At 45.9% G+C, this 25,799-nt stretch overlaps 1 protein-coding gene and 1 pseudogene across 2 annotated transcripts in view; one reads left to right on the top strand and one right to left on the bottom strand.

Annotated features, from left to right (window-relative positions):
* The window catches only part of LOC115137983 (Y+L amino acid transporter 2-like), a 13,945-nt gene extending 6,120 nt beyond the window's left edge, over positions 1-7,825 (top strand). For both annotated transcript variants that reach the window (XM_029674354.2, XM_029674355.2), the window contains exons 3-10: positions 2,744-2,869; positions 3,129-3,273; positions 4,239-4,362; positions 4,559-4,662; positions 5,003-5,099; positions 5,519-5,668; positions 6,102-6,285; positions 6,622-7,825. In XM_029674354.2, the coding sequence (XP_029530214.2) occupies positions 2,744-2,869; positions 3,129-3,273; positions 4,239-4,362; positions 4,559-4,662; positions 5,003-5,099; positions 5,519-5,668; positions 6,102-6,285; positions 6,622-6,698 (1,007 nt within the window). In that variant the 3' untranslated portion in view covers positions 6,699-7,825. The remainder of the gene's footprint in view (positions 1-2,743; positions 2,870-3,128; positions 3,274-4,238; positions 4,363-4,558; positions 4,663-5,002; positions 5,100-5,518; positions 5,669-6,101; positions 6,286-6,621) is intronic.
* Positions 6,621-25,799, bottom strand: LOC115137985 (mitochondrial inner membrane protein OXA1L-like; annotated as a pseudogene).

Here is a 25,799-nt window from a genome sequence, read left to right as displayed (position 1 = left end):
ACCGTCAACCCTAACCTTGATCCTGTATAAATGGGTAGGAGTTCTGTGCACACCACAGGACAGAGCCCAAACATGGCAGCCGTTAATCTTACCCCTATTTTGATACAGTCTATGGGTGTGCGTCCCAAATTCCACTCTATTCCCTATGTAGTGCACTACAGTTGACCAGGGCCCATAGGGTAGTGCACTATATAGGGAATAGGGTGCCATTTGGGATATAGTATATGGTCTCACCACACATCTGGACCAGATCTAGAGTAGCCCAGAGAACCGACCTGATCCACACCCTCCCACCCTTCTAGCCTTTCACTGTCAATACAACCACACCTAGGACATCTGTGTGGCCCGCTACACTGTCAGTTCTCTGTTAGTCCGGATCACTCACTGTCTCTGTCTGGACCGGTCTGAATGGAGAGATATGTTATGCTTAAGGAGACCTCCTATTGATAAGAGACAGTTAGGATCCATGGCCTCATAATTGGGATAACGGGTTATGATCTTTTAGGCTTTGTCCTCCGTTTGGGGGAGGAAGGGAAACATGGTATTCTGCTAGATAAGTATTATTCTCATTTCGGGGGAGATTGATGGACACAGTGTCATGGCCCGCTCTTCATTTGGGAGAAGAAGGGAGAGATGGTGACTGTTGTGATGATCAATGATGTACATAGGCCATCTCGGATTATGATTAAGGTCTTGATATTTGGCTTGACCATGTGACCGCACCAGGAAAAACGCAGGGCCCTAGTTATGAACCTCTTTTTATGTGGGGAAGTGTGATGTGTGTATGTACTGCATGTGTGTCAATGTATATGTTTGTTTTAACATGAACATTCACTTGAGTTGTAGATGTGAACTTGAGTGTTAATCATTTCGGGAAACACTGTATGGTAGATATCATTACGGCTACTTGGCATTACAGTAATGCAGGAAAATATTGTTGAGGAACATGTTGGCTATACCAGAGGCTTATCAAACATTATGCAGTGTGAGGGATATACTCTATAAATAGGGGCTATGTCCCAAATGGCACCATATTTCCTATTTAGAGCACTACTTTTGACCAGAGCCCTATAGGCCCTTCACAAAAGCAGTGTACTAAATAGGGAATAGGGTGCCATTTGAGATGCTGACATAGTGAAGAGAAGATACATAGGATATGATTAAATCCCAGTGAGTTGGAGGACAGTGAGGATTCAGACCTCCATGCTGTGACTATCTGAACTCAAGTTTATGAACTTAAAGGAACAAACACTGATAAAGACATAGAGAGAGAAGATGAATTGGAAAACATGTTTTCAAGACTAAGACTTGGGAGCAGTGGAGTACAAGGACACAGTTAGAAACTCAGTCTGTATCTGTCAGCCAGTCAGTCAGTCAGCCAGTCAGTGTGTCAGACAGCTAGTCAGTCTATCAGTCAGTCAGTCAGTCAGTCAGCCAGTCAGTGTGTCAGTCAGCCAGCCAGCCAGTCAGTGAGTCAGCCAGCCAGCCAGTCAGTCAGTCAGCCAGTCAGTCAGTCAGCCAGTCAGTGTGTCAGTCAGTCAGCCAGTCAGTGTGTCAGTCAGCCAGCCAGCCAGTCAGTGAGTCAGCCAGCCAGCCAGTCAGTGTGTCAGCCAGCCAGCCAGTCAGTGTGTCAGCCAGTCAGTCAGTCAGCCAGTCAGTGTGTCAGTCAGCCAGCCAGCCAGTCAGCCAGCCAGCCAGTCAGTGTGTCAGCCAGCCAGCCAGTCAGTGTGTCAGTCAGCCAGTCAGTGTGTCAGACAGCTAGTCAGTCTATCAGTCAGTCAGTCAGTCAGTCAGCCAGTCAGTGTGTCAGTCAGCCAGCCAGCCAGCCAGTCAGTGTGTCAGTCAGTCAGCCAGTCAGTGTGTCAGCCAGCCAGCCAGTCAGTGTGTCAGCCAGTCAGCCAGCCAGCCAGTCAGTGTGTCAGTCAGTCAGCCAGTCAGTGTGTCAGACAGCTAGTCAGTCTATCAGTCAGTCAGTGTGTCAGTCAGCTAGTAAGTCAGTCAGTCAGCTAGCCAGTCAATGTGTCATTCAGCCTTGTCAGTCAGACAGTCAGCAAGCCAGCTAGTCAGTGTGTCAGTCAGTCAGTAAGTCAGTCAGCCAGACATTGTGTCAGCAGCTAGTCAGTCTATCAGTCAGTGAGTCAGTCAGCTAGACAGTCAGCCAGTCAGTCAGACAGTTAGTCAGTCAGCTAGACAGTCAGCCAGTCAGTCAGCCAGTCAGACAGCTAGACAGTCAGCCAGTTAGTCAACTAGACAGTCAGCCAGTAATTCAGTCAGCTAGACAGTCAGTCAGTCAGTCAGTCAGTCAGTCAGTCAGCTAGACAGTCAGGCAGTCAGACAGTCAGCCAGTCAGCTAGACAGTCAGCTAGTCAGTCAGTCATACAGCTAGACAGAGTTAGTCATTTTACTAATCTTTTATAGAGGTCTTTTAATAACCCTTAGAACTTTATCTGGGCACTCCTTTACCCACTATTCTGTGCCTGACCCTATTTCTCTTTCTTCCTCCTCCTCTCTGCCTATGTCGCTATGTGCTGCGCTCAGCTGTTGAACCTCTGTGGAAAACAACCTCATCGACTGCTGTAGTCAGCAGCCTCATTTCCTCCAGCTACATAGACTCTGAAATTAGAACACACACACACGTCAGCGTGTGTCTGAGCACGCGTGTGTGTGCGTGTGTGTGCGGGTGTGCGTGTGTGTGTAGTAACATGTAGATCTGAATGTCTAAATGTTTTTATCTCTCCTCCAGGTTTGCTGACCTTTGTGAACTGTGCCTATGTGAAGTGGGGGACGCGTGTCCAGGATTTCTTCACCTACGCTAAGGTCATCGCCCTCATCGCTGTCATCATCACTGGCCTGGTCAAGATAGGACAAGGTACTGATGCTACCAGGATGGCCCTCACACTAACACGCAATAATAATATCACATATATTGTCCAAATATTCTACCATCCACTCACTGTACTGCATTGTACTATACTGTACATTCACAGAAACAGATATGTCCACTGTGGACACTGACACAGTCCTATAGTTATTGTACATACAAAACATATTTATCTGTAGTATTTACATACATTAATTTACCTATGTGTAATAATACAGGATATTGTGTGTGTGTGTGTGTTCCTCAGGTCAGACGCAGAACTTTGAGGGTATGTTTGAGGGCTCGTCCACGGATCCAGGAGACATAGCCCTGGCCCTGTACTCTGCTCTGTTCTCCTACTCCGGCTGGGACACACTCAACTTCGTCACCGAGGAGATCAAAAACCCAGAGAGGTGAAGGGTGGGAAGAGAGGGAGGGCAGGGGAAGGGTCACTAGTACTAGTGGACAAAAGGATATACTCTGTAGTACTCTGTAGTATACATGAGAATGAGGAGTGGTGAAGGAGTAGAGTAGGAGTAATAGTGAATGTAGGTTAAGGGATATAGAAGAAGTAAAAGGATGAGAGAAGATCACAAATGGCGCCGGAGGGGAGTGCTGCCGTTTTACGGGCTCCCATCCAACTGTGCTATTTTATAAGTTTCTTTCCGCATTGTTTGTAACTTATTTTGTACATAATGTTGCTGTTAGTGTTACTTTTTAGTTCATTTTTTTACTTTAGTTTGTTTAGTAAATATTTTCTTAACAATTTCTTGAACTGCAAAGCTGGTTAAAGGCTTGTAAAAGTATGCATTTCATGGTTTGTTGTATTCGGCGCATGTGACAAATACAATTTGATTTGAAGAGGGAAGAAGGAGAGGGGTTGATGTAGGAATTATGGAGTGGTTGTGATTAAGCAGAGAAAGTGGAGTAATAGTGATTGATGAGGCAAGGATGGGGAGTATGGAGAGGGATGACACACTGACTGAATGGGTAGTCAGGTGTTTTAGGTGGGGGGGGGGGGGGGGGGGGCTCCTCATCTCATCTCCTGGGGAAGTATTTAACTGAGCCCCTTCACTCTGATTCACACAGCCAAACACTGATCAAATGGAGCAGGACAGACATGTGATTGGAGCACAAGCTACTTCCAGGAGTTCTCAGGCAGATTATGTGACAAACAACCCCAACTCCCCTTCCTCTGCTCCTCCACCTCACCCTCCTCCTTCCACCCTAATCCCATCCTTGCCCAAGAGGGTCAACTCTTGACCCGTTCACTCACGGAGAACCCCTGGATGTATCACAGCCACTTCACTTCTTCCTTGGTGTTTTCTTCTTCTAAATCAAAGTGTCTCCCCCCGTTGTTTGTTTGTGTGACCTACAGGAACCTGCCCCTGGCCATCGCCATCTCCATGCCCATCGTCACAGTGATCTATATTCTGACCAACGTTGCCTACTACACCGTGCTGCCCATTCCTGCCATCCTGGACAGTGACGCCGTGGCTGTGGTGAGTTCCCTTCGCATAGAAATATACTGGAAATAGAACATGACATGATCCTATACCATGTAGATTAGGATAGTCATCACGTCAGATGTATACATTTCTATCTAGTATCATCTCATTGAGCCCGAAGTGACTTTGTTATATGATGTACTTTAAGTGTTCTGATTGGTCTAATTTGAGGCCTGTTGTTGTCCCTCAGACGTTTGCAGACCAGGTGTTTGGCGTGATGAACTGGACCATCCCTCTAGCGGTGGCTCTGTCCTGCTTCGGAGGACTCAACGCTTCTATCCTGGCTGCCTCCAGGTGAGTTAGAATGACACCGTTCTGATGCGGCTCTTCATCATCATCATCGCCATCACCGATAATCTCCTCATTATTGACCATGTCATCTGACCGGAAAAAAAACAATGGGCCCTATAGCCTTTAAACTCATTGCTCTACACACGATAACCTGTGTGTGTGTGTGGGTCCTCCATTATCAGTGCTCCAGCGAGGTGTGTGTGTGTGTGGGTCCTCCATTATCAGTGCTCCAGCGAGGTGTGTGTGTGGGTCCTCCATTATCAGTGCTCCAGCGAGGTGTGTGTGTGTGTGTGGGTCCTCCATTATCAGTGCTCCAGCGAGGTGTGTTTGTGTGTTTCTACAGGCTGTTCTTCGTGGGCTCCAGGGAGGGCCATCTCCCAGACTACCTGTGCATGATCCACGTCACCCGTTACACCCCTATCCCAGCGCTGCTCTTCAACGTCAGTCATCCCGCTAAGCCACTGTCTTTGTGTGTGTTTGTGTGTGCGCGTGAACGTCTGTCTGTCTATCTGTCGGTCTGGAACAATGTACATTTCCATTTTCTTTTACGAGTGGTTTTCCTTGTTCAGTGTTTGGTCTCAGTTCTGTGTCAACGTTCCGTTTCTGCGTCTACCCAACATTCTGACCCATTGTTTTGTCTGGCCCAGAAATCTGTTCTCAGCATTCTATTATTTTAACCCAGTGTTCCGTCTGTCTGCAATCTCAGCATTCTCTTTGTCCGTTCGTCCACATAGTGTTCCGCTATATCTACACTTTCGATGAAATAGAGTTTTTGTGTAAGGCATGTTGTCCATTGTGCCCTGTACGATGGATATTGACAGTGCTGTTGCTCTAAATATGTCTCTGCTTTATACTATAGGGTGCCATGGCGTTGGTCTACCTGTGTGTTGAGGACATCTTTAAACTGATCAACTACTACAGCTTCAGCTACTGGTTCTTTGTGGGCCTGTCTATCCTGGGACAGCTGTACCTGCGCTGGAAACAGCCAGACAGAGTCAGACCCCTCAAGGTAAGACAAAGGGGAATTCCACAGTAATAGAATGATAGTGCTAATCAGTTTTTTCTCTTTAAAATGTATGTTAAATAAATCCCATAGATTTGCAAAGTTAAACAAACTATACAAACGCACAAGGACGACTCTGAACAATTCCCACTGAAGATGTTACAGAAGCACAGTTACTTGAAGAACAGTGCAGATGCAACGTTTGGTTACAGAATGACGACACATTTTGTCATGGAATTGCCCCAAACATCCAACACAAAACACTGAGGCCTATAAACACATTCAAAGGCAAAGCTCCATTAGTGTTCACAATGCAGTTTTGTATGTGTGATCTCTTTCACTGTTTGACATCAATACCAGATCCTGTTTCATATAGTTGTGTAATAACTCTTCTTCCCCATTTTTCTCTCCTCCCCTCCCTCCCTTCTCTCTCTCTCAGCTCAGTCTGTTCTTCCCAATCATCTTCTGTTTCTGCACCTTGTTCCTAGTGGTGGTTCCCATCTACAGTGACACCATGAACTCTCTGATTGGCATTGGCATCGCCCTATCAGGAGTGCCAGTCTACTTCCTGTGTATCTATACTCCCGCCACCAAAAGGCCCATGTGGCTCCGCAGGTTCTTTGGTAAGAATCAGATGAATGTTTGAGTTTAGTACAGCGTTGGGAAAAACTGGCGACTTTCCCAAAATCGCCAGGTTTTCAGGGAATCCTGGGGGATCTTCCAACCAGGATTTCTGGAAAACCGAGAATTTGGGGGAAATTGCTGGATTCTTGCAACCATAGTTTGGTATGACATGAGTTGCGAGACGAGTAGGTACATTATTTTGTAGGCCTAGAAAACAATACTTATTTTCTACATTCTTCAAGCAAAATACTTACACTTCTCATGCTATCGCTAGTGTCGCATTGATGTATTTGAAGGGTAGGTCACTCATCCCCTCTCATCTTCTCCCTCCCTAGCCAACTTTGGTCTGTTGATTCAGAAGGTGTGCTATTCTGTTGTGACCGAGTTAGACGTCATAGACAAGTTGGAGTGAAGACATTAAAACCAACCAACACACTGCTGCCGCCGCCAACTGAAGACGCACAAAACTAAAGGCTCAACGACACCACCTACTGGCCAGTATCGCCCTCGGCTACCAATCAGAGGGCGGAGTCAAACAGCAGCCATTCATTGGACCAAATCTCTGGCCAACCAATCATTGCCGTATGTTCATTGGACTATGGGGTTGTTCTACGGCCAGGATGGCACTCCAGTTGCCTCTGACATCAGAGGACATTCCACGCACTACAGAAGAATTAAAAATAAAATATTCCTGTTCTCAAATATGTTTATACTCGAATACGGATATTTATGATCTCTGATGGGCTTCCTGTGTCAACGCAGCCCAATATGGACATTTTTTAAATCGCTAATTGGCCTGAGTAATCAGCTCTGAAAAAGAACTGATGTAGAAAGATCTGTGATAGGTCAAAAGACCAATTAGTGAAGAAAAAAAAATATCTGAATTGGGCTGCCTGTGTAACCAGCCCAAGTGGCATAAGTCACTACTGATACCTCAGAAGTCATACCAATAAGGAAACAAGAGAGATACTGAAGACATATGTAGGAAAGTAATAATTACTGAGGGTTAGTTTGTTGTATGTGGTTAGGAGAGAATAGTGGTAGCTCTAGCCACAATTATTTTTGGAAAATGTTATATTTGTCCTGTGTCCATCCTACCTGCAGCTTTTAAGATTTGTTTTGAAGCAAAGGGATATATTTTTTAATCAACCTATTAAGAATAATCTGTAGTCAACATGTGAATTTAAACAAAGGGACGTGGAGGGGGGTTGGTTGAGTTGATAAATGGTAAATAGTTTAGAATGTATTTATAATAAATTACTAACGGACATTTTAAAATGACTTGATTCTGTCAATTCCCACCATGGATATGTACAATAGAAATACTAGTTGTAACAATTATCCTTGCCGTCATGCCAATGGATATAATGAACAACGCCGATTTCATGTTTTCAAATAACAATCCAGGTTATCATAATGTAAACAGACATTATAAGGCAACAGAAGTTAGCTCTTTATTTAGAATATTACATTTACAAACGATAAACCCTCCGTGCTCACGTCCTCTACCAATCCCCCGCAATAAATATGTACACATGATTCATTGGGCCTGCAAACTGTCTGTCACTCAGCTTCAATCATTAGTCTCCTCCCATTGTCTCTTCTTACCACCGGTTGCCGGGACCGCTTGTTTTGCTTTGGCTAACTTGGTTGTTGTTGCTGTAATGGAAGGTGTTGACAGCTGTAGAGGGTTGTGGGTGAAGGTCTGCCTCAGTGGACCTGGTTGGAGAGGACAACACAAAGAGAGAGAAAGGCATGAGGTGAAAGGAAAACCATAAACCCACTACAATATTCACAGATTGAATTCATCAGTGAGGTACATGTTAAAATACAGGTCAGCGTTTTTCATCATGAATCTTGTTCTGGAGGCAGCTCTGCAGAGTGGTCACTAGCTAGCACAGCCACAAAGTTATCCAATCTGATTTGAAACCTAGCCACACTATTAATTTAGGGTTAGGGATTAAGGTTAAGACCAAAAATATACATTTTATATAAAGTAAAAATGTTGTGGGAAATCGCTCAGTTCTGCCTCCAAGACAAGACTCATGACAATAAACCTGCTGTTAAAACATTCCATTTAGGAACTAAATGAATACAGTAACATGTAGGAAATGACATTGATCTGAAGAAAGGGGTGGCAGTAAAAAATACAAAAAGGCACCAGTGTCTTACCTTTAGAAGCGATGTCCAGGTGGCTCTTCATCCTCCTCTTCCTCTAACTGCTGGGCCAGTTGAGCGTTCTTCCAGCCTATAGGAGAGACAGAAAACCATGTTTTAATAGGGAGCAAGACACACTGTCCGAGAGTGAAAAGGAACAAAATAAAGAGGAAGAGACAGGGAGGCAAGTAAGAGAAAGCAAGATAGAAAGACAGATAAACCGAATATATCCAACCAAGAAAGAGAGACTATTTTCACAGGTGACTCCATGACACCCCCCCCCCCCCCCCACCCCTTTCCATCCGTGACACCACACCCACCCTTCTTGATGGTGTTGATGAAGTCTTCGTTCTGGGGCAGGGCAGAGACCGGGTGTTTGATCCTCTCGGGGATCCTCAGGTTCTGCCTGACCAGTGGGTGTTTGAGCAGGGCTACCTGGGCCAGGGAGAAGCAGTTGGACGTCAACCAGTACGTAAACACCACCTGGGAGAGACACAAATGGGAGATTACCAGACTAGCTCTGATGCTCAGACAGGGTCATACTGCTACAAGCGTGTCTGCTGTTTAAAAATATATACTTTTGAAAATGTTCACTTCGACAGTTTGAAACAGAGGGAGAGAAGAGTAGGAAGGGTGTACATGGGGATAAAACCCAGGTCTTTGGTGGGGAGGAGTAGCTACTGTGCCTTCAGAAAGTATCCACACCCCTGGACTTAGTCCACATTGTTGTGTACAGCCTGAAGTCAAATGGATTAAATATCAACAATTCTCACCCATCTACACACAATACCACAATGACAAAGTTAAAATATTTTTAGATATTTCTGCTAATGTATTGAAAATGAAATGCAGAAATATCTCATTTCCATAAGTATTCACACTCCTGACTCGACACTTGTTAGAATCACCTTTGGCAGCGATTACAGCTGTGAGTCTATCTGGGTCTCGTAAGAGCTTTCCACACCTGGATTACGCAACATTTGCACATTATTCTTCAAGCTCTGTCAAATTGGTTGTTCACTATTGCTAGACAACCATTTTCACATCTTGCCACAGATTTTCAAGTAGATTGAAGTTAACTTTAAACTCAGCCACTCAAGAACATTCACCGTCTTCTTGGTAAGCAACTCCACAGTGTGGATTTGGCCTTGTGTTTTAGGTTATTGTCCTGCTGAAAGGTGAATTCATCTCCCAGTGTCTGTTGGACAGCAGACTGAACCAGGTTTTCCTCTAGGATTTTGTCTGTGCTTAGCTCCATTCCATTTCTTTTTTACACCTGAAATATAGGTGTTATTCTGTACAGGCTTCCATTTCACTCTGTCAGGGTTAGTTTTGTGGAGTAACTACAATGTTGTTGATCCATCCTCAGTTCTATCACAGCAATTCAACTCTGTTTTAAAGTCACCATTGGCCTCATGGTGAAATCCCTGATTCGTTTCCTTCCTCTCCGTCAACTGAGTTAGGAAGGACATCTGTATATTTGTAGTGACTGGGTGTATTGATACACCATCCAAAGTGTAACTAATAACTTCACCCTGCTCAAAGGGGTAATCAATGTCAGATTTTTTTTGTGTGCCATTTACCAACAGGTGCCCTTCTTTGCGAAGCATTGGAAAATCTCCCTGGTCTTTGGGGTTCAATCTGTGTTTGAAGTTCACTGCTGGACTGAGGGACCTCACAGATCATTGTATGTGTGGGGTACAGAGATGAGGTAGTCATCAAGAAATCATGTTAAACACCATTATTTCAAACAGAGTGAGTCCGTGCAACTTATTACCAAACTTAAGCACATTTTTACTCCGGATAGAACACGGGCCCTGCATGACTCAGCTGTTTTTATCTCAATGAGACTAAACCTTGAGGAATAAATTTTGAATAACAAGGAAATAAACAAAGGATCCCCATACTGCTGAAAGCATTGTCAACCACACTACCTCGTTATTCTTTTGAGAGAAACAGGTTAACAGACTGGCTCCATAATGCCAAGCCAGACAGATACACTTGTGACACTGCAGTTTTTAATCTCAACACGACTAACCTGGAAAAATATTAAAGATTAAATCACAACAAAATGAACAGAACTATCCCAGAGCTACTGCATACTTGTTGTTTGCGGAAGACGCATGTCATAATATGATATTGCCACAGGGGGGTGCAATATCATATTAGAAATAAGAAATAAGAGAGCGACCGACTGTGGGGAAGTTGATGGTGAGGATGACGAAGCGCGTGATTCTGAACACTGTCTTCATGGCTTTCAGGTTAGGGTTATCCACACCAGACTCTGCCCCCAACTGAGAAGACAGAGACAGACAGGTGGCTGTTATTCAGGCTCAATACTGTTAATACTACGCAAATATTATTCATACTCTTACATTCAAATATTTCAATATAACATTTATAAAACAAATGTATAGTTAAATTTTAAAAAAGCTATTCTTCCAGGCTCAACACAGCTGAATAATATTGTCCCCAAACACGTCTTCTTCCCAATAGCCTGGGGACAGGGTTATGACCTGACTAAACTTACCTCCAGGATGGCAAACCTTGTTCCGGTCACAGCGATGGGGAGGATGTAGAAGGGGTCTAAGAACCACAAGCACCCTCCTGTCTGCATACTGGGGACGGGGAGGTAGGACGTCTTTCTGAGAGCAATGAAGATGAAGACTGGAAATAGAGAGAGAGAGGTGGGATAAGTCTCGGGTCCTAAATACTAGGTCCCATTAATACTCTTCTTTCTCCTTGTTCACTACATCAAAAAGCATTGAGAGGAGGTATGGGCTATAGTCGGAGATTCTATGATATTACTTCTATAGCAGTTTTTTTCTTTCAAATCAGTGGAGAGAAAGAGAGAGTGGGAGCAAGGGAGAGAGAGTGGGAGCAAGGGAGAGAGAGTGGGAGCAAGGGAGAGAGAGTGGGAGCTGTATCTGACCTGCACCAGAGGGAGCCACGGAGAGGGTTGACGTCATGCTTCTTCTGGAACACGGTCAGGTCAGAGTACGCCTTAGTAACTAGGAGAACCACAGAAATATTACCTCACATGAGGAACTGAGGGAGACGTCACACACTACAGCAGGGATAATCAACTAGATATTTTCTTGAGCGGGTGGTCAGTGGGCCGAAACATAATTACAAACCATTTGTAGAATGCAAATTGACTGCAAGAAGCCCAAACAGATATAATAGACTAAAAACAATCCTTTCAAACCTTGCTTACATTTGTATACAATCATCTCTCTTTATATTATGCGTGGGAATACTTCGGAACAGGTATTCATAAAAATACAAATAAATTACTTGGAGCTGATTTGTTGGGATTTTGTCTTTTATGTAACAGATCATGCCTAGCCCTGGACTAAAAGCACTTCAAAGGAGATCCTCAATTGAAAATGTTTTTTTTTAGTATAGGACTAGGCTTCGTCTCTATCTGGGAAACCAGCCCTAAAAGTAGAATAATGAAATGAGAAGAACAGCAAAAGAAGGGACCAGTTACAATGGGAGATGAAAGGGGGGATGAATACAGAGGGATGATACAGATGATTCATGAAAAGGAAGTTAGTTGAGGAGGAAAGAAGACTAACAGTCAAACTTGTTTCCTCTCTGTTTGGCCTCGTTCATCTTGTTGGTGAATTTGGTCATCTCTGGCATAAAGTTGTTTAGCTTGGCCGCCTCCCTCTGACCCTTCACGATGACTGGGAACACCATGATGCGGGCCAGCATTGTGCCTGGGTGTGTAAGAGAGGAACATCATACATTTCAAGCTTCTGCCTCTGACCCTGGGAAACTCCTCTCCACCTCCTTCCTGCGGATGACTGACAACCGCTTTGGAAAAAATGACAACATCCTCTACTCATTCACTCAGCCCACTCATTCACTCAGCACACTCATTCACTCAGCCCACTGAGCCCACTCATTCACTCAGCACACTCATGCCAACTCAGTCCACTCATTCACTCAGCCCAATCATTCACTCAGCCCACTCATTCACTCAGCCCACTCATTCACTCAGCCCACTCATTCACTCAGCCCACTCATTCACTCAGCCCACTCATTTACTCAGCCCACTCATTCACTCAGCCCACCCATTCACTCAGCCCACCCATTCACTGAGCCCACTGAGCCTACTCATTCACTGAGCCTACTCATTCACCGAGCCCACTCATCCCACTGAGCCCACTGAGCCTACTCATTCACTCAGCCCACTGAGTCTACTCATTCACTCAGCCCACTCATTCACTCAGCCCACTCATTCACTCAGCCCACTCACTCACTCAGCCCACTGAGTCTACTCACTCACTCAGCCCACTCATTCACTCAGCCCACTGAGCCCACTCATTCACTCAGCCCACTCATTCACTCAGCCCACTGAGCCCACTCATTCACTCAGCCCACTCATGCCAACTCAGTCCACTCATTCACTCAGCCCACTCATTCACTCAGTCCACTCAGCGCACTGAGCCCACTCATTCACTCAGCCCACTCATTCATTCAGCCAACTCATTCACTCATTCACTCAGCACACTCATTCACTCAGCCCACTCATTCACTCAGCCCACTCATTCACTCAGCCCACGGAGCCCATTCATTCACTCAGCCCACTCATTCACTCAGCCCACTCATTCACTCAGCCCACCCATTCACTCAGCCCACCCATTCACTGAGCCCACTGAGCCTACTCATTCACTGAGCCCACTCATTCACTCAGCCCACTGAGCCCACTGAGCCGACTCATTCACTCAGCCCACTGAGTCTACTCATTCACTCAGCCCACTCATTCACTCAGCCCACTCATTCACTCAGCCCACTGAGTCTACTCATTCACTCATTCACTCAGCCCACTCATTCACTCAGCCCACTGAGCCCACTCATTCACTCAGCCCACTCATTCACTTAGCCCACCCATTCACTCAGCCCACCCATTCACTCAGCCCACTCATTCACTCAGCCCACTGAGTCTACTCATTCACTCAGCCCACTCATTCAGCTGGCGCCAGAGGCTCTGGGTTCGCGCCCAGGCTCTGTCGTAACCGGCCGCGACCGGGAGGTCCGTGGGGCGATGCACAATTGGCCTAGCGTCGTCCGGGTTAGGGAGGGCTTGGTCGGTAGGGATGTCCTTGTCTCATCGCGCACCAGCGACTCCTGCTGCGGGGCAGTGCACGCTAACCAAGGTTGCCAGGTGCACAGTGTTTCCTCCGACACATTGGTGCGGTTGGCTTCCGGGTTGGATGCGCACTGTGTTTAGAAGCAGTGCGGCTTGGTTGGGTTATGTATCGGAGGACGCATGACTTTCAACCTTCGTCTCTCCCGAGCCCATACGGGAGTTGTAGCGATGAGACAAGATAGTAGCTACTAAACAATTGGATACCACGGAAATTGGGGAGAAAACGGGGTAAAATTTAAAAAAGAAAAGAAACCAACACTCAACCCCTCTGACGTCAAACTAGACCGGTATCCCTGTTCTTTCCAACACACCGTGTTGTCTCTGACCAACTCTCTGGTTCTCTCTTCCAAAACCATCTTCTTGACCCTAACCAGTGCTTCAAAAAGCTCACTCAACAGGATCTGCAGGTTAAGAGCGTTGAGCCATTCACCGAAAGGTTGCGGGTTCAAATCCCTGATCTGGCAAAGTGACACCAAGTCAATCGGCTCTATCATTTTTATTTTACCTTTATTTAAGGCATATCTAAAGCGATATTGGAGGCGGTTTATGGTAGAGAAATTAACATTAAATTATCTGGCAACAGCTCCAGTGGACATTCCTGCAGTCAGCAGGCAAATTGCACGCTCCCTCAAAACTTGAGATATCTGTGGCATTGTGTGGCAAAATGGCACATTTTAGAATGGCCTTTTATTTTCCCCATCACAAGGTACACCTGTGTAATGATCATAATGTTTAATAATCAGCTTCTTGATATGCCACACCTGTCAGGTGGATGGATTATCTTGGCAAAGGAGAAATGCTCACTAATAGGGATGTAAACAAATTTGTGCACATTTAAGATAAATAAGGTTTTGTGCGTATAGAAGATTTCTGGGATCTTTTATTTCAGTTCATGAAACATGGAACCAACACTTTACATGTTGCATGCATATTTTTTGTTCAGTGTACATTGAAAAATAGCTCTGGTAAATAGCTCTGTCAAATGACAGGGCTCCGGGCAGCCGAGCGGAAATGGAGGAAAACTCGCCTCCCTGCGGACCTGGCATCCTTTCACTCCCTCCTCTCTACATTTTCCTCTTCTGTCTCTGCTGCTAAAGCCACTTTCTACCACTCTAAAGTCCAAGCATCTGCCTCTAACCCTAGGAAGCTCTTTGCCACCTTCTCCTCCCTCCTGAATCCTCCTCCCCCTCCCCCCCCCTCCTCCCTCTCTGCAGATGACTTCGTCAACCATTTTGAAAAGAAGGTCGACGACATCCGATCCTCGTTTGCTAAGTCAAACGACACCGCTGGTTCTGCTCACACTGCCCTACCCTGTGCTCTGACCTCTTTCTCCCCTCTCTCTCCAGATGAAATCTCGCGTCTTGTGACGGCCGGCCGCCCAACAACCTGCCCGCTTGACCCTATTCCTCCTCTCTTCTCCAGACCATTTCCGGAGACCTTCTCTTACCTCACTCGCTCATCAACTCATCCCTGACCGCTGGCTACGTCCCTTCTGTCTTCAAGAGCGAGAGTTGCACCCCTTCTGAAAAAACCTACACTCGATCCCTCCGATGTCAACAACTACAGACCAGTATCCCTTCTTTCTTTTCTCTCCAAAACTCTTGAACGTGCCGTCCTTGGCCAGCTCTCCCGCTATCTCTCTCAGAATGACCTTCTTGATCCAAATCAGTCAGGTTTCAAGACTAGTCATTCAACTGAGACTGCTCTTCTCTGTATCACGGAGGCCCTCCGCACTGCTAAAGCTAACTCTCTCTCCTCTGCTCTCATCCTTCTAGACCTATCGGCTGCCTTCGATACTGTGAACCATCAGATCCTCCTCTCCACCCTCTCCGAGTTGGGCATCTCCGGCGCGGCCCACGCTTGGATTGCGTCCTACCTGACAGGTCGCTCCTACCAGGTGGCGTGGCGAGAATCTGTCTCCTCACCACACGCTCTCACCACTGGCGTCCCCCAGGGCTCTGTTCTAGGCCCTCTCCTATTCTCGCTATACACCAAGTCACTTGGCTCTGTCATAACCTCACATGGTCTCTCCTATCATTGCTATGCAGACGACACACAATTAATCTTCTCCTTTCCCCTTCTGATGACCAGGTGGCGAATCGCATCTCTGCATGTCTGGCAGACATATCAGTGTGGATGACGGATCACCACCTCAAGCTGAACCTCGGCAAGACGGAGCTGCTCTTCCTCCCGGGAAGGACTGCCCGTTCCATGATCTCGCCATCACGGTTGACAACTCCATTGTGTCCTCCTCCCAGAGCGCTAAGAACCTTGGCGTGATCCTGGACAACACCCTGTCGTTCTCAACTAACATCAAGGCGGTGGCCCGTTCTTGTAGGTTCATGCTCTACAACATCCGCAGAGTACGACCCTGCCTCACACAGGAAGCAGCAGGTCCTAATCCAGGCACTTGTCATCTCCCGTCTGGATTACTGCAACTCGCTGTTGGCTGGGCTCCCTGCCTGTGCCATTAAACCCCTACAACTCATCCAGAACGCAGCCCGTCTGGTGTTCAACCTTCCCAAGTTCTCTCACGTCACCCCGCTCCTCCGCTCTCTCCACTGGCTTCCAGTTGAAGCTCGCATCCGCTACAAGACCATGGTGCTTGCCGACGGAGCTGTGAGGGGAACGGCACCTCAGTACCTCCAGGCTCTGATCAGGCCCTACACCCAAACAAGGGCACTGCGTTCATCCACCTCTGGCCTGCTCGCCTCCCTACCACTGAGGAAGTACAGTTCCCGCGCAGCCCAGTCAAAACTGTTCGCTGCTCTGGCCCCCCAATGGTGGAACAAACTCCCTCACGACGCCAGGACAGCGGAGTCAATCACCACCTTCCGGAGACACCTGAAACCCCACCTCTTTCAGGAATACCTAGGATAGGATAAAGTAATCCTTCTCACCCCCCTTAAAAGATTTAGATGCACTATTGTAAAGTGGCTGTTCCACTGGATGTCTTAAGGTGAACGCACCAATTTGTAAGTCGCTCTGGATAAGAGCGTCTGCTAAATGACTTAAATGTAAATGTAAATGTAAAATGAAGGACCCGGAGGGATCAAAATAGATTTTAGAATCATTAGGCCTATATTTGTTTAAGTAGGCCTTACACCAATCACAGATGTCAACCAAGATTCTGATGTCATAACGTTTGCAGTGTAGTTTACCATCGACTGGAATATATTTAAACTTCTGAATGCAAAATTCATATAAGGGAAAGGGGGATACCTATTCAGTTGTACAATTTAATGCCTTCAACTGAAATGTGTCTTTCGCATTTAACCCAACCCCTCTGAATCAGAGAGGTGCAGGGGGCTGTAATCGACATCCACCGCGCTTGCTCAGGAGCAGAACAACCTATTTTTACCTGGTCAGCTCTGGGATTCGATCCAGCAACCTTTTGGTTACTGGCCCAACGCTACCTGCAGCCCATTAAGCCATATAGACTAGCCTAATTATGGCACATTCAATGCCATCTCATAATTTAGATTTTTTTTTTGCCTACATAAGTACTGCACTGGCTTTAGTTATTTGTATACTTTTTGGCTTAAGGGAAATTTGAGTGCTGTGTTTCAAGCGCTCATTGACAACGAAAAACATCAACAACGACTTCGCACCTGGCTGTGCTTCTTATATCAGGTTTCAAGCAAGACATCTGTCAAACATAGACCCAACTGTAAACAGACCGAAGGAAATCAACGCTGAAGGAAACAAACCATACGTAAACACAATTAAGGATAGGCAACACTATTAATTGGATAGGCTACATTCAATATCCAAAAAGTAATATATATATTTAGGCTGCAGTCGAACACAGCACAGTAGGTCACAATAAACAATGTCACTGGGCATTCACCGTTTCCCAATAATACATGTACATGAAGATTCACCAATTGCTCCTTATTTCACTCACCTTTGACAAATCTTGACCAGACCAACAGAGCAATGGCATGGTACTACAAAAGGTATGCAACTCTGAGAGCTGGAGTTTCATTTAATTCCTATAGAAAGGTTGAAAGGTTGAGCTGCGGTTATATTAATGAGGTTATATTAATCTGACTTTAAAAATACTTCAGGAAACATGTCAATTTGATTTGATTGTAAAAGGGTTTTAACATACATCTTCCATCAGTTATATTCAACATTGGTTATGGGGTGTGCCTACCATGGTGTGTGCCTACCATGGGGTGTGAATATCATGGTGTGTGCCTACCATGGGGTGTGAATATCATGGTGTGTGCCTACCATGGGGTGTGAATATCATGGTGTGTGCCTACCATGGGTGTGAATATCATGGTGTGTGCCTACCATGGGGTGTGAATATCATGGTGTGTGCCTACCATGGGGTGTGAATATCATGGTGTGTGCCTACCATGGGGTGTGAATATCATGGTGTGTGCCTACCATGGGGTGTGAATATCATGGTGTGTGCCTACCATGGGGTGTGCCTACCATGGGGTGTGAATATCATGGTGTGTGCCTACCATGGGGTGTGAATACCATGGGGTGTGCCTACCATGGGGTGTGAATATCATGGTGTGTGCCTACCATGGGGTGTGAATATCATGGTGTGTGCCTACCATGGGGTGTGAATATCATGGCGTGTGCCTACCATGGGGTGTGAATATCATGGTGTGTGCCTACCATGGGGTGTGAATATCATGGTGTGTGAATATCATGGTGTGTGCCTACCATGGGGTGTGAATATCATGGTGTGTGCCTACCATGGGGTGTGAATATCATGGTGAGTGCCTACCATGGGGTGTGAATATCATGGTGTGTGCCTACCATGGTGTGTGCCTACCATGGGGTGTGAATATCATGGTGTGTGAATATCATGGTGTGTGCCTACCATGGGGTGTGAATACCATGGGGTGTGAATACCATGGTGTGTGCCTACCATGGTGTGTGCCTACCATGGGGTGTGAATATCATGGTGTGTGCCTACCATGGGGTGTGAATATCATGGTGTGTGCCTACCATGGGGTGTGAATACCATGGTGTGTGCCTACCATGGTGTGTGCCTACCATGGGGTGTGAATATCATGGTGTGTGCCTACCATGGGGTGTGAATACCATGGTGTGTGCCTACCATGGTGTGTGCCTACCATGGGGTGTGAATATCATGGTGTGTGCCTACCATGGGGTGTGAATATCATGGTGTGTGCCTACCATGGGGTGTGAATACCATGGGGTGTGAATACCATGGTGTGTGCCCACCATGGTGTGTGCCTACCATGGGTGTGAATATCATGGTGTGTGCCTACCATGGGGTGTGAATATCATGGTGTGTGCCTACCATGGGGTGTGAATATCATGGTGTGTGCCTACCATGGTGTGTGCCTACCATGGGGTGTGAATATCATGGTGTGTGCCTACCATGGGGTGTGAATATCATGGTGTGTGCCTACCATGGGGTGTGAATATCATGGTGTGTGCCTACCATGGGGTGTGAATATCATGGTGTGTGCCTACCATGGGGTGTGAATATCATGGTGTGTGCCTACCATGGGGTGTGAATATCATGGTGTGTGCCTACCATGGGGTGTGAATATCATGGTGTGTGCCTACCATGGGGTGTGAATACCATGGTGTGTGCCTACCATGGTGTGTGCCTACCATGGGGTGTGAATATCATGGTGTGTGCCTACCATGGGGTGTGAATATCATGGTGTGTGCCTACCATGGGGTGTGAATACCATGGGGTGTGAATACCATGGTGTGTGCCTACCATGGTGTGTGCCTACCATGGGGTGTGAATATCATGGTGTGTGCCTACCATGGGGTGTGAATATCATGGTGTGTGCCTACCATGGGGTGTGAATATCATGGTGTGTGCCTACCATGGTGTGTGCCTACCATGGGGTGTGAATATCATGGTGTGTGCCTACCATGGGGTGTGAATATCATGGTGTGTGCCTACCATGGGTGTGAATATCATGGTGTGTGCCTACCATGGGGGTGTGAATATCATGGTGTGTGCCTACCATGGGGGTGAATATCATGGTGTGTGCCTACCATGGGGTGTGAATATCATGGTGTGTGCCTACCATGGGGTGTGAATATCATGGTGTGTGCCTACCATGGGGTGTGAATATCATGGTGTGCCTACCATGGGGTGTGCCTACCATGGGGTGTGAATATCATGGTGTGTGCCTACCATGGGGTGTGAATATCATGGTGTGTGCCTACCATGGGTGTGAATATCATGGTGTGTGCCTACCATGGGGTGTGAATATCATGGTGTGTGCCTACCATGGGGTGTGAATATCATGGTGTGTGCCTACCATGGGGTGTGAATATCATGGTGTGTGCCTACCATGGGGTGTGAATATCATGGTGTGTGCCTACCATGGGGTGTGAATATCATGGTGTGTGCCTACCATGGGGTGTGAATATCATGGTGTGTGCCTACCATGGGGTGTGCCTACCATGGGGTGTGAATATCATGGTGTGTGCCTACCATGGGGTGTGAATATCATGGTGTGTGCCTACCATGGGGTGTGAATATCATGGGGTGTGAATTTCATGGGGTGTGAATATCATGGTGTGTGCCTACCATGGTGTGTGCCTACCATGGGGTGTGAATATCATGGTGTGTGCCTACCATGGGGTGTGAATATCATGGTGTGTGCCTACCATGGGGTGTGAATATCATGGCGTGTGCCTACCATGGGGTGTGAATATCATGGTGTGTGCCTACCATGGGGTGTGAATATCATGGTGTGTGCCTACCATGGGTGTGAATATCATGGTGTGTGCCTACCATGGGGGTGAATATCATGGTGTGTGCCTACCATGGGGTGTGAATATCATGGTGTGTGCCTACCATGGGGTGTGAATATCATGGTGTGTGCCTACCATGGGGTGTGAATATCATGGTGTGTGCCTACCATGGGGTGTGAATATCATGGTGTGTGCCTACCATGGGGTGTGAATATCATGGTGTGTGCCTACCATGGGGTGTGCCTACCATGGGGTGTGAATATCATGGTGTGTGCCTACCATGGGGTGTGAATACCATGGGGTGTGCCTACCATGGGGTGTGAATATCATGGTGTGTGCCTACCATGGGGTGTGAATATCATGGTGTGTGCCTACCATGGGGTGTGAATATCATGGTGTGTGCCTACCATGGGGTGTGAATATCATGGTGTGTGCCTACCATGGGGTGTGAATATCATGGTGTGTGAATATCATGGTGTGTGCCTACCATGGGGTGTGAATATCATGGTGTGTGCCTACCATGGGGTGTGAATATCATGGTGAGTGCCTACCATGGGGTGTGAATATCATGGTGTGTGCCTACCATGGTGTGTGCCTACCATGGGGTGTGAATATCATGGTGTGTGAATATCATGGTGTGTGCCTACCATGGGGTGTGAATACCATGGGGTGTGAATACCATGGTGTGCCTACCATGGTGTGTGCCTACCATGGGTGTGAATATCATGGTGTGTGCCTACCATGGGGTGTGAATATCATGGTGTGTGCCTACCATGGGGTGTGAATACCATGGTGTGTGCCTACCATGGGGTGTGAATATCATGGTGTGTGCCTACCATGGGGTGTGAATACCATGGTGTGTGCCTACCATGGTGTGTGCCTACCATGGGGTGTGAATATCATGGTGTGTGCCTACCATGGGGTGTGAATATCATGGTGTGTGCCTACCATGGGGTGTGAATACCATGGGGTGTGAATACCATGGTGTGTGCCTACCATGGTGTGTGCCTACCATGGGGTGTGAATATCATGGTGTGTGCCTACCATGGGGTGTGAATATCATGGTGTGTGCCTACCATGGGGTGTGAATATCATGGTGTGTGCCTACCATGGTGTGTGCCTACCATGGGGTGTGAATATCATGGTGTGTGCCTACCATGGGGTGTGAATATCATGGTGTGTGCCTACCATGGGGTGTGAATATCATGGTGTGCCTACCATGGTGTGTGCCTACCATGGGGTGTGAATATCATGGTGTGTGCCTACCATGGGTGTGAATATCATGGTGTGTGCCTACCATGGGTGTGAATATCATGGTGTGTGCCTACCATGGGTGTGAATATCATGGTGTGTGCCTACCATGGGGTGTGAATATCATGGTGTGTGCCTACCATGGGGTGTGCCTACCATGGGGTGTGAATATCATGGTGTGTGCCTACCATGGGGTGTGAATATCATGGTGTGTGCCTACCATGGGGTGTGAATATCATGGTGTGTGCCTACCATGGGGTGTGAATATCATGGTGTGTGCCTACCATGGGGTGTGAATATCATGGTGTGTGCCTACCATGGGGTGTGAATATCATGGTGTGTGCCTACCATGGGTGTGAATATCATGGTGTGTGCCTACCATGGGGTGTGAATATCATGGTGTGTGCCTACCATGGGGTGTGCCTACCATGGGGTGTGAATATCATGGTGTGTGCCTACCATGGGGTGTGAATATCATGGTGTGTGCCTACCATGGGGTGTGAATATCATGGGGTGTGAATTTCATGGGGTGTGAATATCATGGTGTGTGCCTACCATGGTGTGTGCCTACCATGGGGTGTGAATATCATGGTGTGTGCCTACCATGGGGTGTGAATATCATGGTGTGTGCCTACCATGGGGTGTGAATATCATGGCGTGTGCCTACCATGGGTGTGAATATCATGGTGTGTGCCTACCATGGGGTGTGAATACCATCGCGTGTGCCTACCATGGGGTGTGAATATCATGGTGTGTGCCTACCATGGGGTGTGAATACCATCGCATGTGCCTACCATGGGGTGTAAATATCATGGTGTGTGCCTACCATGGGGTGTGCCTACCATGATTGGAATGAGAGCTATGTATCTCTTAGTTTCTGTGCCAGATGGGTGTAAAAGTATTCCTACACTCTTAAAAAAAGGGTTCCTCGCCTGTCCCCATAGGAGAACTCTTTATGGTTCCAGGTAGAGCCCTCTGGGGAAAGGATTCTACATTGAACCCAATAGGGTTCTACCTGGAACTAAAGGGGTTCTACCTGGAACCAAAAATGGTTCTTCAAAGGGTTCTCCTATTGGGACAATCGAATAACCCTTTTAGGTTCTAGATAGCACCTTTTTTTCTACGAGTGTTGGAGCTACTCCCTCAGAGCAGGTTATGTAATATGAGCTGGAAGTCATCAGGCAATCAGGTGTGAGCATCAGGTACACAAAGCATGCTTTTTTAATGCAGAGAACCTTCTTGCAGCCGGTCTTGTCGTGCTCCACCCATTGGCCACAGGTAGGGCAGGCACGAATGGCGGGACAGTCGGAGACCCCCTGTACCCGGTGCAGAGTGGTGGTCTTGCAGTTCCAGGTCCTGGTTGATGCAGCCATCATTGTCAGAGCCGGGGGTGGGACCTTTCCACTGCTTTGCATGGAGATTAATTAATATATAGAGATTCATATTTGGTATGGCTACTGATATAGACTAAGCCTACATAGCTAAAACTATGTAAAAACACTGAAAGACCACTGAATAAAACTAAGCTGAATGTAATGAATCCAAGTTTACTTATTTTTTGCAGACTCTCTCTGTCTGCTCTCATGTCCTTTAGCAGTGTTTGGAGATACACTTTTTTCTCACTTCACATCATTCTTTCCCATCTCTATTCTCTTTGTCACAGATGGAAACTAGTTGGCTAATGTAGCTGTTAGTGGCCATTGTTGATTTCACTTTCCATGAGATCTAACGTTCAATTGGCAATTAGTTTTGAGTGACTTTGTGTCCCCAATGGGACGTAAACAGACTCAGTCACATGTTCAATTCCTCTTCTATAATTGACAATGTTTCTTCTATACTCTTGAATTCCTCTTCTACATTATGGAATTCCTATTCTATACTCTCCAATTCCTCTTCTATACTCTCCAATTCCTCTTCTATGCTTTTCAATTTCTCTCCTATTGTCATCGCTGCCTCTTCCAATGTTGTCTACCCATGTCTACAATTCCTCATATACTCTTCCATTCCATTTGGATTATTTTCATCAATTCCTCCTCTATTCTCTTCCATTCCTCTTCCATACACTTCAATTCCTCTTCTTTTTTGTTAAATTCCCCTTCTATTGGTTCATCTGGAGCACATGCTTAGGAATACAGGGAGAAATGGATTCATACATTTGACTGTAAATTGGTCAAAAAGAGTAATAGACGAAGGAAGCATATTTCAGTTTAGCCAAGGAGAATAAACATTTAGGGCCACAAATCTACATTGATGAAACTGGAGCTGTTGATGCCAGGATAACTGAAGACATCAATACCAGGATCCTTTATGATAAGTGATGTTACTGTAAGGGCTGACTGTATGACAGTTATTTTAAAAAGCAAAACATAGTTAACTTACATTTATTGTGCATAAGCAGATATGCTCTCTGGGATCTAGTTGAAATTGAAAAAATAATATTAGGACTGTAATTTTACAAAGAAGAGGGCATGGGAGTTTGGCCGTTCTCTGGAAATGTGGTAGGTTTGCAAAGGAAACACACCCAAACACAACCTGAAGACATGGAAAAACACTGACATGTTACCTTTCATTATTCCTGAGACTGATTGATTGTGGGTTGGGCTGAAAGAGAGGTGCAGTATATATGACAAATAGTAAACAAGTAAACAAATATATATATATATGGCCTCGGATGGGTATGGAACTACTGTATATTGAGGAAGTGGGGTCTATGGGTGGTGTTTTATTACATTCTGATCTTACCTGACTGACTTTAGTATCATCAAAGACATACCAGTTGTGATCATCATGGGACATGATTGTAGCCGTGTAATGACCATCTATTAGACTCCCCACACGGTCCACAACCAGAACCTTCTGGTTTCCTTTTATACTGCTGCTGTTCTCTTAGCCTAACCTGACTGAATTAATATACAAATGTGTCGCCTATTTGAGAATGTGTGTTATGAAGGCACGTGTCAAATTAAGAAAGTATCTCTAAATACCTTTTGTCTGTAACGTGTGAGGAATGTCAACACAGCAGTCCTTTTTGACATGTGACTTACTGTGGTCGTCAAACTCCAACCTCTTGAGTAGCGGAGTTCTCTGGGTGATGTACCATCTTACACACCTGCAGACACAAACACTTACTATCAGTCCTGATTAATATAACCACTAGAGGGAGACAGTGTTATACAGTACTACTACCTTACATAGTGAAAAGCATGTTATCTTTTGGTACAATTATTAAGGATATTGATTGAGTATTCCAAATATCACAACTCACAATGTTTGCATGTGTTTTCTCATCGCATTGGTCACAGTACATCCCACTGATGTTAGAACACTTGAAAAACTCCTCAAATCCTTCCCTCTGAAACACAACACACACAGTTTACAATCATTCCCTGCTCCATCAAAAACGTTAGAAATGACTCAAATACTTGTAAGTGTATTTACCCTACCACACTGTAGTTTCCTTCCAGTGAAAGGGGCAGTGTCCAAAATGGACCAGTTTCATCACTGGTCATATGACCTTCAAAACACGTGGTAGTTCCTCCTAAATGTCCTTTGAAGATCTAAAGCCAAACATATGTAATATATAACATTTCGCCTTGTCATGTCAAACATGTTCAGTTGCAGGTTTTTGTCCAAAATCATCTCAGTATAATACATGATAAAAAAGTACCTGAGACACGTAAGGATTGACCACGCTTGAAATCTCCAAATCGTCAGCAGCATCACGTTGCTCGAAAACTGGGTGAAAAAAAAATGGCGAGTGAAAACACTCTCGCGGTAGGTCATATTACAAAGGATATACGTTTTAATAAATTAATATTATTATTTCAATGCTATGAGAGCACCTGTATATTTATCAACGTTACATACAATACAATTCTCAGCAGGATATCTACAGTGACCTCACCATTTCCAATACCCAGTAAGGATGCCATGTCTTTTGTGTGAGGTTCACTTGTCTTTAAAGTCATGAATAGGTTTTTCAGGTGAAAATCAGCAGTCTTCTGATCTGGACCACAGTGGCTGTGAGGAGAGATGTGAGATCTATATCTTCTCTATTTATATTATTATTCTCTTTAAAGATATTGACTTTTAGATTGTAATCATTGTGTTAAGTAAGAGGGCCCAAATCCAGTGCAGAAAATGTAAATATTCAAACCTTTCCACAGCCTCTCTGAAGTCCTTAGTCATGAAGAGGACCTGCAGCACACTGTTCAAATTACACAT

Source organism: Oncorhynchus nerka, linkage group LG12, assembly GCF_034236695.1.
Source record: "Oncorhynchus nerka isolate Pitt River linkage group LG12, Oner_Uvic_2.0, whole genome shotgun sequence".
In the NCBI taxonomy this organism is placed as follows: Eukaryota; Metazoa; Chordata; class Actinopteri; order Salmoniformes; family Salmonidae; genus Oncorhynchus; species Oncorhynchus nerka.
This window is presented reverse-complemented; position numbering and strand designations above follow the sequence as displayed.